At 33.9% G+C, this 11,536-nt stretch overlaps 1 protein-coding gene and 1 non-coding gene across 2 annotated transcripts; both read left to right on the top strand.

Annotated features, from left to right (window-relative positions):
* Positions 1-6,233, top strand: LOC129284885 (ribosome biogenesis protein BOP1 homolog). The gene is given in 20 exon segments (XM_054920385.1): positions 1-165; positions 254-337; positions 424-489; positions 635-748; positions 843-997; positions 1,450-1,567; positions 1,694-1,795; positions 1,913-2,069; positions 2,198-2,306; positions 2,379-2,481; positions 2,606-2,669; positions 2,672-2,755; positions 2,834-2,966; positions 3,086-3,189; positions 3,595-3,665; positions 3,764-3,824; positions 4,581-4,808; positions 4,920-5,004; positions 5,172-5,350; positions 5,868-6,233. Coding segments are annotated over 20 exon segments (2,187 nt in total). The 5' UTR covers positions 1-81; the 3' UTR covers positions 5,954-6,233.
* A 1,218-nt stretch (positions 6,234-7,451) lies between these two features.
* LOC129287337 (U6 spliceosomal RNA) lies at positions 7,452-7,549 on the top strand. Its single transcript, XR_008587658.1, has one exon. It is a non-coding gene; the product is annotated as a U6 spliceosomal RNA (small nuclear RNA).
* Positions 7,550-11,536: the final 3,987 nt, after the last annotated feature.

Raw genomic sequence — 11,536 nt, 5'->3', positions numbered from 1 at the left:
AGCACCAAAACCAGTCGGGCGCCTCCACTGCGGCGGCAAGTTCCCGAAACCATCCCGAAACTCCATAGCACTGACAGCAAGATGAAGAAGGATTCAAAACTCGACGACGAAGCTCAGAAATCCCAACAACAAATAGTGGAGTCTGGTTCAGACTCTGGTTATGAGGTATTTTCATGTTTTTGTTATTTTCATTGGGTCGTTCTCTTGTAAAGTTCTAAATAGATTAGTTTGAACTCCAACTTTTTGATTTTAGGATTCTTCTCAAGATCATGGGTCAGAGTATTCAGATACATCATCGGAATTTGAAGATGGAGAAAGTGGTTTATCTGGGAATGAGGTGCTTTTCTATTGTTTTGGCCTACTTTATAGTCTTGCGACGTAATGAAGAATACTTATCTTTTATTCTTTGGTAAAAAAATCTAGGATCATTTGGCGGATGATAACTCCGAGGATTCAGAAGCTGGAGAAAGTGGATCGTCTGAAGATGAGGTACATTATGATTGTGTTTAGCAGCCTTGTCAATGCTGTATGAGTGTAGAAACTGGAACTTGTTTGACGTTTTAAGGAATGTTATCTGGAACTGTACTACCCTTTGCTTTGCTGTTACCAATATGTATAGCAGTTACCATGGCAGGACTTTGTCACCACAGGCGGCAGTCATGCATCTGGCGATGTTAATGGTGAAGAAGATGGAAGTGAGGACTCTGAAATTCATCAGGGAGTTGAGAGTGATTCTTCAGAAGATGAGGTGATCATTATCTTATAGGTGACTTATTTTTGTCCAAGTTCTCCTCCTCTAACCGAGCTTGAGTTTATACATACTTTATCTTGCCTTTTGATAGGTGGCTCCCCGTAATACCATTGGAGATGTCCCTTTGAAGTGGTATGAAGATGAGCCTCATATTGGATATGATTTCAAGGGGAAGAAGATAATGAAGAGGGAAAAGCAAGACAAATTAGATTCCTATCTTGCAAGTACTGATGATCCAAGCAGCTGGTTAGTTTGATATTTCTATTTTTTTGTTATTCGCTTCATTTGTATTTAGATGATTTTCTGTTGGCAATGATCTATGAAGATACTTGTATCATCCTGTATTTGTTTCTCTGGTAGTGTGTGTGGGAAAATATAATTTTTGGTTCCTATAGTTTCATCGGATTTTACATTTAGTCACTGTAGTTTTTTGTAGTGTTTTCAGTCCTTATAGAAACTAAATACACTAAAAAACTGAAACTATAGGGACTTCAAAAACAAATGTCACTCAATCTTTTTAAAACTATAGACACTGAAAAAAAACTACAGGAGCTAAAAGAAAAATCTGATAAAACTATAGAAACCGATGATTATGTTTTCCCTGTATCTATATGTGGAAAAATAAGCTTTTTAGTTTTATTGATGTTATCTTCTCTCTGGAAAAATATGTTAAATTTATATCTTCTTGAAAATTTAAGGCGTAAGTACTATGATGAGCTCAACGATGAGGTAGTGGAAATGACCAAAGAAGAGGCCAAAATCTTCTCGAGACTGATCGATGGTCGAGCACCTCATGCTGACTTTGATCCATATCCGGTCTGTAGTTACTATCCATTTGTGTTTATCTTTTTTCAAGGCTTTCAATCCTGTATAATTATATTTTTAGCAATTCGTATATAATATGTTTGTTCTTTAGTTTGATTTCTTAATGAATCTTTTCAGGATTATGTTGACTGGTTTAAATGGGATGATGCCATTCATCCATTGTCTAATGCACCTGAACCAAAAAGAAGATTTATACCTTCAAAATGGGAAGCTAGAAAGGTAAGCTTGCCTTCATTTCCTTTTTCTGGTATATATGATACAGCTAGTGTGGTGATGAATTATCGCTAGATCAATCGGTGGTTTCCTTTGTTATGCACACATTATATCATTTTACAGGTTGTGAGGTATGTTAGAGCAATTCGTAAGGGATTAATAACTTTTGACAAGCCAAAGGAGGAAGATGGTCCCTATCTCTTGTGGGGGGATGATTCTGGTTCAACAGAAAAATCAAATCATCTGGCTTACATTCCTGCACCAAAGCCAAAAGTTCCTGGTACTGATGTGGCTTTGGAGTTCAAAAGTTGAACTTTTTTTAATTAAATTTTGCCCCAGGAAAGAAATTTAATAGATTTTATCTTGAGTTATTTTTCATAGGAAATATAACTTGATTATGCTTCTTAGGCCACGAGGAGTCTTACAATCCTCCTTTAGAGTACATTCCAACCCAAGAAGAAATCAATTCTTATCAGTTGATGGATGAGGAAGACCGCCCTAAGTTTATTCCTAAAAGGTACTGTGAATTTGGAATGCAGATTTTTCTTAACCTTTTTTTAAGTTTGCTAATAAACATCAATTTTTCCAGGTTTACATCTCTAAGAAGCATCCCTGCATATGAGAATTATATGAAGGAACGCTTTGATCGTTGTTTGGATCTATTCTTGTGCCCTCGAGTTCGAAAGAAACGTGTGAGTGAATTACCAGACTGAAAAATAATCAATTTGTTGTTTCTAAGGTGTATAATTTTTACAAAATCATTTTTTTAAAATCAATATTTTAATAGTTTATACTTTATCTTTTGGTGTGTTCCAGCTTAATATTGATCCTGAATCTTTGAAGCCAAAGCTTCCAAGTCGAAAGGATCTTAAACCTTACCCGTGGCATGCTATATTGAGTACAAAGGTCATGAAGATGCCGTTACATCAATTTCTGTTGAAGCTTCAGGGCAATGGATGGCATCAGGTATGAGTGATGATAATATATTTTAGTTTATGTGAAGCAGGGATGGAAATGGGTCTTCTTATACTATTTTCTTTAAAGGTTCAAGTGATGGAACTGTTCGTCTCTGGGATGTTCCAACTGGTAGATGTCTTAGACGGTGGGAGGTTGGTGAAGCTGTTACCTGTGTTGCTTGGAATCCTTTGCCTGATATGCGTATTCTTGCTGTCTCTGTGTATGTCTGGTTTCAATGTTTGTAAAGTGTTTTATTTTGTCATAGATACTATGAGGATTGGCTCTTGAATAGCGTTAGGATTTGGTGTTATGTATGAGTCAACAGAAAATTTTCTGCAGGGGACAAGATTTACTTATGTTGAATGCTGGTTTGGGGGATGAAGAAGAGCAGAAAAAGATTTGTGAGCTTCTCCATGTTGAGTCACCTGCACCAGATAACTCAGGTTAGTGTTTGCTATAATTTCTTTCTTCAACGTACATCAAAAACTTATTTAAAAGAAGGTTCCATGAGGTCCCTACTCATGTTCCATAAGAATTCTCAGATAAAAGATTAGCGACTGGACTAGTGTAAACATTTAAGTTTGTTTTGCACTACAGAATATACTTTCACTCTATTGTAAAAGGTAGCTCAAGTCATTTCAACAAATCATTATTTTGCTTCAAACTAATGCAATGCAAGGAGCACCAACTGCACTTTTAATTGAAGTTGAACAAATTTAAGCTTGGAATTGAAAATTAACTGATCAATAAAGGATGATGTAGGCTCAAGATTTTAAGTAGCACATTGTTTCTAATGGTCCAAGCCCATTGCTCTTTCTTATTTTCTTACCTTTTGTTCGTGTTTACAGACAGCATAACCCCTAGTGTGAGCTGGCTTCAAGATAATAAACACGAAGGTTTAAGGTTAAGGCATTTTAAGGTATTTTCATGCTGGTCTCCAGAACGATTACATTTTAATTTGCCTGTTGGATTGAAGTAGTGGAATTTTATTTGACACCAATTTATGTGTTTATGTAGACTGTTTCCGCTGTAGAATGGCACCGAAAAGGTGATTACTTTTCAACAGTGATTCCAGCTGATATCCTTTTTTTGAGCTGCCTCAGTTTTAGGGGTTTTCTTTACATTCCAAGTCTAAATTAATAGTTATAAATACACCATTTATTTTTTTAACGACTACTTGATAAGGATGACATATCTCTATCTCGTAGTGATAATCACCTCTGAGAATATTAAATTATTTTCTGTCTGATCTAGCACAGCTAAGACAATCAAACTTCAAAAAAGTATTAAAAAAGGTGTTCAACTATATTATTCATGTACAAAAAGAAGGCACAGGAATGAACTTATTATATCTTGTCAAGATGAATTTTTTGTTGTTTTATTTGATACTTCCGGTCACTTTCCCTTTTTATGGGCCCACTTTATCATGCATGTGTCCAAGCTTGTTTTCCTTACTCTGACATTTTCATACTTGCATTAGCATTTGACATGTCTAACATTATGTGTTTTTGAGTTTTGAACAGATTTCTTCCTATAATTTAACTTGGCTGTGTCATGGCGAGCAATGTATTAGGTGCAGAAGCCTTTTGACACGTCTAATGCACACAAAGAAATTCCATTTAAGTTTGATATGTTATTTTTCATGTCATGTAACCAATTCAAGTGTCTGCATGCTTAATCCTTTGACCATATTGAAAACAAACTGTACTTATTGGATCTTATGCCCATATTTTAGCTTATACTCTCCTTCTAAGATCATTGATTGCATAAAAAGTTTTAAAATACAACATTTAATCAGGAATCAGCTCATTCTTTTTCTTAACATGTTCTTTACGTGAGTCAAGAGCGGTTCTGATTCACCAGTTATCAAAGAAGCTTACGCAAAAGCTTCCATTCAAGTTGCATGGACTTGCTGTTAGGTCAACTTTCCATCCAACCCGTTCCTTCTTCTTTGTTTGTACTAAAAAGACTGTCCGTGTGTATGATCTGTTGAAGACCAAGCTCATAAAAAAGCTTGATACTGGACTTCGTGAAGCCTCCTCCATTGCTGTTCATCCAGCAGGTAGGACTACTATTGTTCTACCATGATAATTATACTTTTTAAATACTTTTCCTGTGGTCATATTGTCAGAAATTTAATCATCATAGTTTCTTGTCGATGCATTCCTTTCAGGTGATAATCTGATTGTGGGAAGTAAAGAAGGGAAGATGTGTTGGTTTGATATGGATCTTTCATCTAAACCTTACAGAGTTCTTAAGTAAGTTTTGGCCCCTATGATCTCTCTCTCTCTCTTTTGGTGTCACCATTCAACCAATTATGGGCGAGTGTGGACCTTAAATACTTCCTACTCATTTGGTTGACAAAGAAACCTGGCTAGACATTAATGTCATGACAATGATCTTAAATACTCTTGCAACTTTGCAGGTGTCACCCAAAAGATGTCAACAATGTGGTCTTTCATCGATCATACCCGTTGTTTGCTTCGTGTTCAGATGACAGCACTGCATACGTTTTTCATGGAATGGTTTATTCTGATCTCAATCAAGACCCTCTTATTGTTCCTTTGGAAATTCTCCGTGGCCATACAAGTTCAAATGGAAGAGGTGAGAACTTTTACGATATACATTTGCTATGCTCCTGAGGCATAAGGCGGGAAATGAGACGTTAAAAGATGGGAAATTGACTATGATATCTCTATTACCATTATGTTGTAAATTTGAAAATTAGGGAGATGAATGTCATTTCACATGGAACCTGCCCACTTTTTTCTTTTCCATTCCATCCTTTTGACTGTTCTAATTACCTTTTAGAATTAGATCAACCTGACTTAAAACCCAAAAAAAAAAAAAAAGCAGCAGCAGCAGCAGCTCTGGCCAGAGAGCTAAGTCATATTCATATATGTAGTAGTGGGACCAGGACCAAAAGGCAATTTTATAGCTTAAGGAAGGGTATTCAGGTGGGGTGAGAAACTCACCTCCAGAAGCTAGCTAATGTAGTGGGAAAACGAACTTAAACATCCTATTGATTTGGGAATACTAATGTTTTGGCAATTTGAGGTTTTTTTTTTTTAAAAAAAAAAAATCTTTCGCTACATTTGAAGTTGACTTCACTTCATTGCAGGGATACTGGACTGTAAATTCCACCCAAGCCTGCCTTGGCTATTCACTGCTGGTGCTGATAGAGTTATTAAACTCTACTGTCATTAAATGGAAATTCTACCCAATGCAAGTATATGTGAAAGGCGTATATTTTTAATCAGCGCGTGTTTTCAAGTTGTACAATGTTGGTCACTCTGCAAAAGTTGAAGGTCATTGTCATTCATCCCTTTTCTGGTTCTAGTTCGCTGCAACATTTGTGGGAAATGCCTCACTGTATTGCAGTGAATCGGTTTTGTACTAATTATTTCTCTCTTTGTAAACCAGCCATGGACACGTATCCTATAGACAGAGAAAGACATTATATAAAGTTAATTCAATGATTTTATAATTTTTCTTCTTTTGATACTTTTATCATTACTGTCATTGGCAAGGTCTTCTTTCAGTGAGAATTGATTACTGTCAATGGTCTTTTATTGAAGAAACGACCAAGGTATTTCATTACAAGTTATCTCGTTTAAATTCATAATAATAATAATAATAATAATAATAATAATAATATTTTAATTACATAGATTCCTTTTCATATTTTTTTAGAATGAATGCTAACTTTTCTAAAATTTCACTAAAATTATAAAAACTTCTAAATTGTGTTGAGTTTTTACAGGCTCATCTGTACTTTCAAAATACAAACCTTTCTATAAAATAAAAAGATTCGAATACTTTATTTTAAACTTTTTATTAAAAAATTTGAAAAAATTACTGTGAAATCCCGGTCGAGGAGTGCAGAAATTATTACAAAGTCTCAAATCTCTATGTAATTACAAAAGTACTTTTACATTTATCATAAAACAACAATAGGATGAACAATGTGCTTTACACGTATACTTTCTTGATATAAAATTTTTAAAGTTTGAAAGATTTTTTAGGCCATTAAATGTAAGACGAAGTTAGAGTAATTACTTTTTTTTTCAATTTTACCTATTAATTATTTATTGCCATTTGAATTCATAAACAATAACTTATTATAGTCATTAATTACAAAAAAAAGGGATAAAATTTAAAAGTTACATACTTTTTTTACAATTTAAATATTATACTCCTTCTATTAAAAAATGTAAGACATTTTTTGAAAAGTTAGATGTTAAAAAATGTAAGACATTTTTAGCCTTTCGAGATGTAATCATTACCTTTTTTTTTTCAAAAATACCTTTATTGATGATAACTTTATATTTATTATAGGGTGTTTAATAGAATAAGTATGAAAAGGTAAGATTAGTTTGAAAATAGGTGAGTGCTTTATTAAGGGTGAGATTCAGTTAAAAATACCTTACATTTTTAAATAGAGGAATAAGTAACATTTTCTAATAAGTAACATTTCCTAATAAGCACCAAGTTTGTTAACTTCCTCTAATATTAAAAAACCCAATAGTATATAGAACATTATATAGATAGATATACTATAAGATTCGTTATGCATGTCTACATTAAAATTTTTAATAGCATATTATATTCTAAACTTTTTATCATGTACTTATTAAAAATATAAAAATATTATTTTATTTTAAATTTCTTAGTCCTGTACATATTAAAAATCCCCCACTACAACTTAAAATCTGTCTAAATATAATTGAAACGATGCATAGAAGAATAACATAGTTCCTGCTCAAGAATGACATGCACAGAAAAGAATCTAACCTCGATAATAGTGTACTATTTATTAATAATTTAAATAACACATAAAATTTTATTAAAATTACATAAATGAAAAAGTCAACATAATGCTCCACGACCGTAAGATTCAAAAAGGGAAAACACTAAAACTTCAAAAATTCAAATTTTAAAAAGGTAAAATGACAATAAAATACCCTTAAATTATATAAATGATAATTTCATCTCTCAAAATGTCATAATACTAATGAAATTTTTAGAAATTTCTTTATCAATAAATTTTTTTAATAAAAAGAAGATTTTTTTGTCAATAAATTTTTTAGTAAAATAACCATTTTATCCTTGTTAAAAATAACAAACTCCAATCATAACTTTTGTTTAAAGAATCACAAATTTTATTTTGTAAATCACAAGAGTTAAACAATAAATTACAACTTATTATGTGTAATTTTTATTATTAAAAAATAAGCTCTAATCACAATTTTTATTTAAAGAATAATAACTTTTATCCTGTAAATTGTAAAAATTAAATAAAAAATTATAATTTGAACAAATTCTCAAGATAACAAATTCTATTCACAATTTTTATTTAAAAATTATAATTTTTAAAAAAATTAAAAATTAAATAAAAAATTATAATTTATCAATAATGATAAAATAATATTTTTATTAAAAAAATTATTGATAAAAAAATTTTCAAAGACTTCATTGAAATTGTAACCGTTTAAGGGATCATATTGCCATTTACATAATCAATGTAGGGAGTTCAAATCACCACACAGATCATAGCTCATTGGCCATTGATTATTTTAATCTAACGATTTATAAACTTTAACTTTTTTTCGGGTTGATCCCCACGGTCTCTGAATAGTGATTACTGAAACACTCATCGATTCTTACAGGAATTCCCAAAACAGACAATCTTGAATGCATGAAGGAGTTTCGCCCCATCTCTCTATGTAATGTGAGTTATAAAGTGGTCTCCAAAGTGTTAACGAACAGAATTAAAGGTGTTATCAGCAAATTGGTGGACAAGCATCAAAGTAGTTTTATTCAAGGAAGGCAAGGAAGTGACAATGTGATTATTGCCTAAGAAGTCCTGAATAGAATGAGGAATAGCAAGCGAAAAAAAAGGGATAGTAGTTATAAAAGTAGATTTAGAAAAAGCATATGATAGATTGGATTGGAGATTTGTCAAATGGTGCTTATAGGAAGTTGGGATTACAGGCAAAATTTTGGAATTGATACAGCTTTGCATTAAAAGTCCAACAATGAGAATTCTTTGGAATGAGGAGCCTACAGAAGAAATCAAACCTTCAAGAGGGGTTAAGCAAGGGGACCCTATCTCACCTTACATCTTCACACTTTGCATGGAGAAACTTAGCCACATGATTCAAGATGAGATTAACTTGGGCAATTGAAAACCAATAAAGTTGAATAAGAATGGACCACCTATCTCACACCTTTTCTTTGTAGATAACCTTTTCCTATTTGGGGAAGCCTCTTTCGACCAAATTGAAGTAATCAGCAATTGTTTGGAGAGGTTTTGAAACCTTTCAGGTCAAAAGGTAAACAAGATCAAAACTAAGATGAGTGTTTCCAATTCTGTCCACTTCTCTAGAGCTTTGTCTTTAAGCAAACAACGAGGTGTCAGCCTCACTGGGGACCTTGGGAAGTACTTAGGAATCCCTCTATTGATTAAGAGGGCAAACTATTTGAATTTCAAGCCCATTCTGGGAAAGGTCAGAGCCAAACTATCAGGGTGGAAAGGCAAACTACTCACATTTGTTGGGAGATCAATACTCATAAAATCCATACTTACGACAATCTCAAACTACCACATGCAAATCATGATTCTACTTGAGAAATTACTTTAAGAAATTGAGAAGGAAAGTAATGCCTTTCTGTGGGGAAGCAAGGATGGTGAAAAGAAACTTCACCTTGTCTCTTGGGATATAGTTAAACATAAAAAAAAATCAAGCGGTCTAGGAGTTAAGGACTTATAAGTGCAAAATCAAGCCTTTATTCTAAAATTATGCTGGAATTTGGTCACAAATAGAGACTCCTTTTAAGTTAAATTTGTGAGATCCAAGTATAAGTGTGGGGATTCTGATAGGCCTATGATTTCCAAAAGGAAAAATGCTTCAGAAACAAGGAAAAGTATGCTTAAAGTTTGGGATAGATTCACAGAGGGCATTGGCAAGCGATGTAACTCGGGTAGAAATTCAAAATTTTGGTGTGATAACTGGTCTATCATGAATAAACCCCTAATCAAGTATGTCAAAACCAATAGTCTCTCGCTGGAAATTAAAGCCACCATTGAAGATTTTATCTCTCCAAGCGAGGGGTGGGACAAACTAAAATGGCAAATTGGCTCACTTTTCCATCATTAGTTGAATCACTAGCACTAGCCCACCAAATGTGTTGAGAGGAAGTGATAAATTTGTGTGGAAACCATCATCAGATGGTGCTTTAACATTAAATCTTCTTATGATTTTCTCCTTGCAGGTACTAATACGAATGGAGACAGCTTATGGAAAAAAATTGGAGATATGATGCACCTAAAAAAATGAAAAACTTCATTTGGCTCCTAAGGAACAACAAAGTCCACTCAGCACAACTCAGAGAACGAAGGGGCATAACTATCTCAAGTGCTTGTCCAATGGGATGCATCGAAGAAGAGTCAACTATGCACATAGTTAGAGATTGCAAAATTGCAAGAGATGCATGGAGACAAATTATAAAACCTGAACATTGGAGAGATTTTTTGCAGCAACATTGTCTAAAATGGATTAGATGGAATAACACAAATGATGTTGGCATTGAGTCTATAAAAAAGGTACCCTAGACCACTATTTTTGCTTATGTTTGCTGGGAACTTTAGACCAACAGATGTACAAATTTATTTGGGAATGAAAAGCCCAAATTGCAGATTGACAATAACAAGTGCATCAAAAGCCTTGACTGATATCAATCTTACTAGGAGAGTTAATATGGGAAAAAACTCCCACAAGCCAAATGATAAATGGCACCCCCCTAAAAAGGGCTTTGTAAGATTAGATGTTGATGGGTCAGTGCATGCTAATGGTCTTGCTATATGTAGAGGAGCTTCGATAAATGAGAATGAAAGATGGATCACAGGTTTCTGTGGTAAACTAGGGCAACTTTCACCGGTATTAGCTGAAATTATGGGTATTATTATGGGACTTAAAATTTGCTAATCAGCAGGGGTATTGAAAATAGAAGTCTACATTAATTGTATTGAAGCGATTAACCTCCTAACTAGAAGATTTAATGAGGATCACCCTTTTCAAGACATCCTATCTTATGCTACTAATGTATTAAATAAGAATTGATCTATTTCTATCAATTTTGCTTTTAGGAATGTTGTTATTACCGCTCACAATCTAGCTAGGAGAGCTCACTCCGAGGAGGATTGCCTTCGCGTCTTTGATCATCCATCACCTTAAGCATTTGTAAGAGGTGGATGATGATTGTTGTTAGGTTTTCCTTTAGTCTGCTTTTAATTTCTTGTTTGTTCAGTATTGAATGATATTCAGTTTCTTACTAAAAAAAACACTCATCGGTTTATCAATCTCTCCCTCATTTCTCATCCCCCTGTCTGAAGTATCACCGGGTCTCCCTCACTCACATCTCTTACCTTCTCAATCTCCCCCTCCTCTGCGTCATCGGCTCTCAAACTGGTCTCCCACCTTGGATCTCTCCGCTAGGTCGACCTCTCAACTTCTCCGTTCAAGCTCTTTCTCTGTCGATTTACGATGTCATCCTCCATCTCTGCCTCTTCTCTTTCTCTTTCACTTTCACTATCACACCTCGTCGCCATGGCCTCAGATCTTCTCGTCCACCCCCTCTATTATCTCAGGTTTGCCCAGATCTTTCTCTATCTTGATCATGGAAGAGCCGATGAAGGCAGGATTGTTGTGCCTTCTTTTTTCTTTTTAACTTATTTTCATCATCTTGCTGCTGTTCTTTATTTATTAATTATTTATTCTTTCTATATTT

This window comes from Prosopis cineraria, unplaced genomic scaffold, assembly GCF_029017545.1.
Source record: "Prosopis cineraria cultivar Desert tree isolate PC_DT_omini unplaced genomic scaffold, ASM2901754v1 PC11, whole genome shotgun sequence".
Lineage (NCBI taxonomy): Eukaryota > Viridiplantae > Streptophyta > Magnoliopsida > Fabales > Fabaceae > Prosopis > Prosopis cineraria.
Note: the sequence above shows the minus strand (reverse complement) of the source record. Positions and strands in the feature narration are given on the sequence as shown.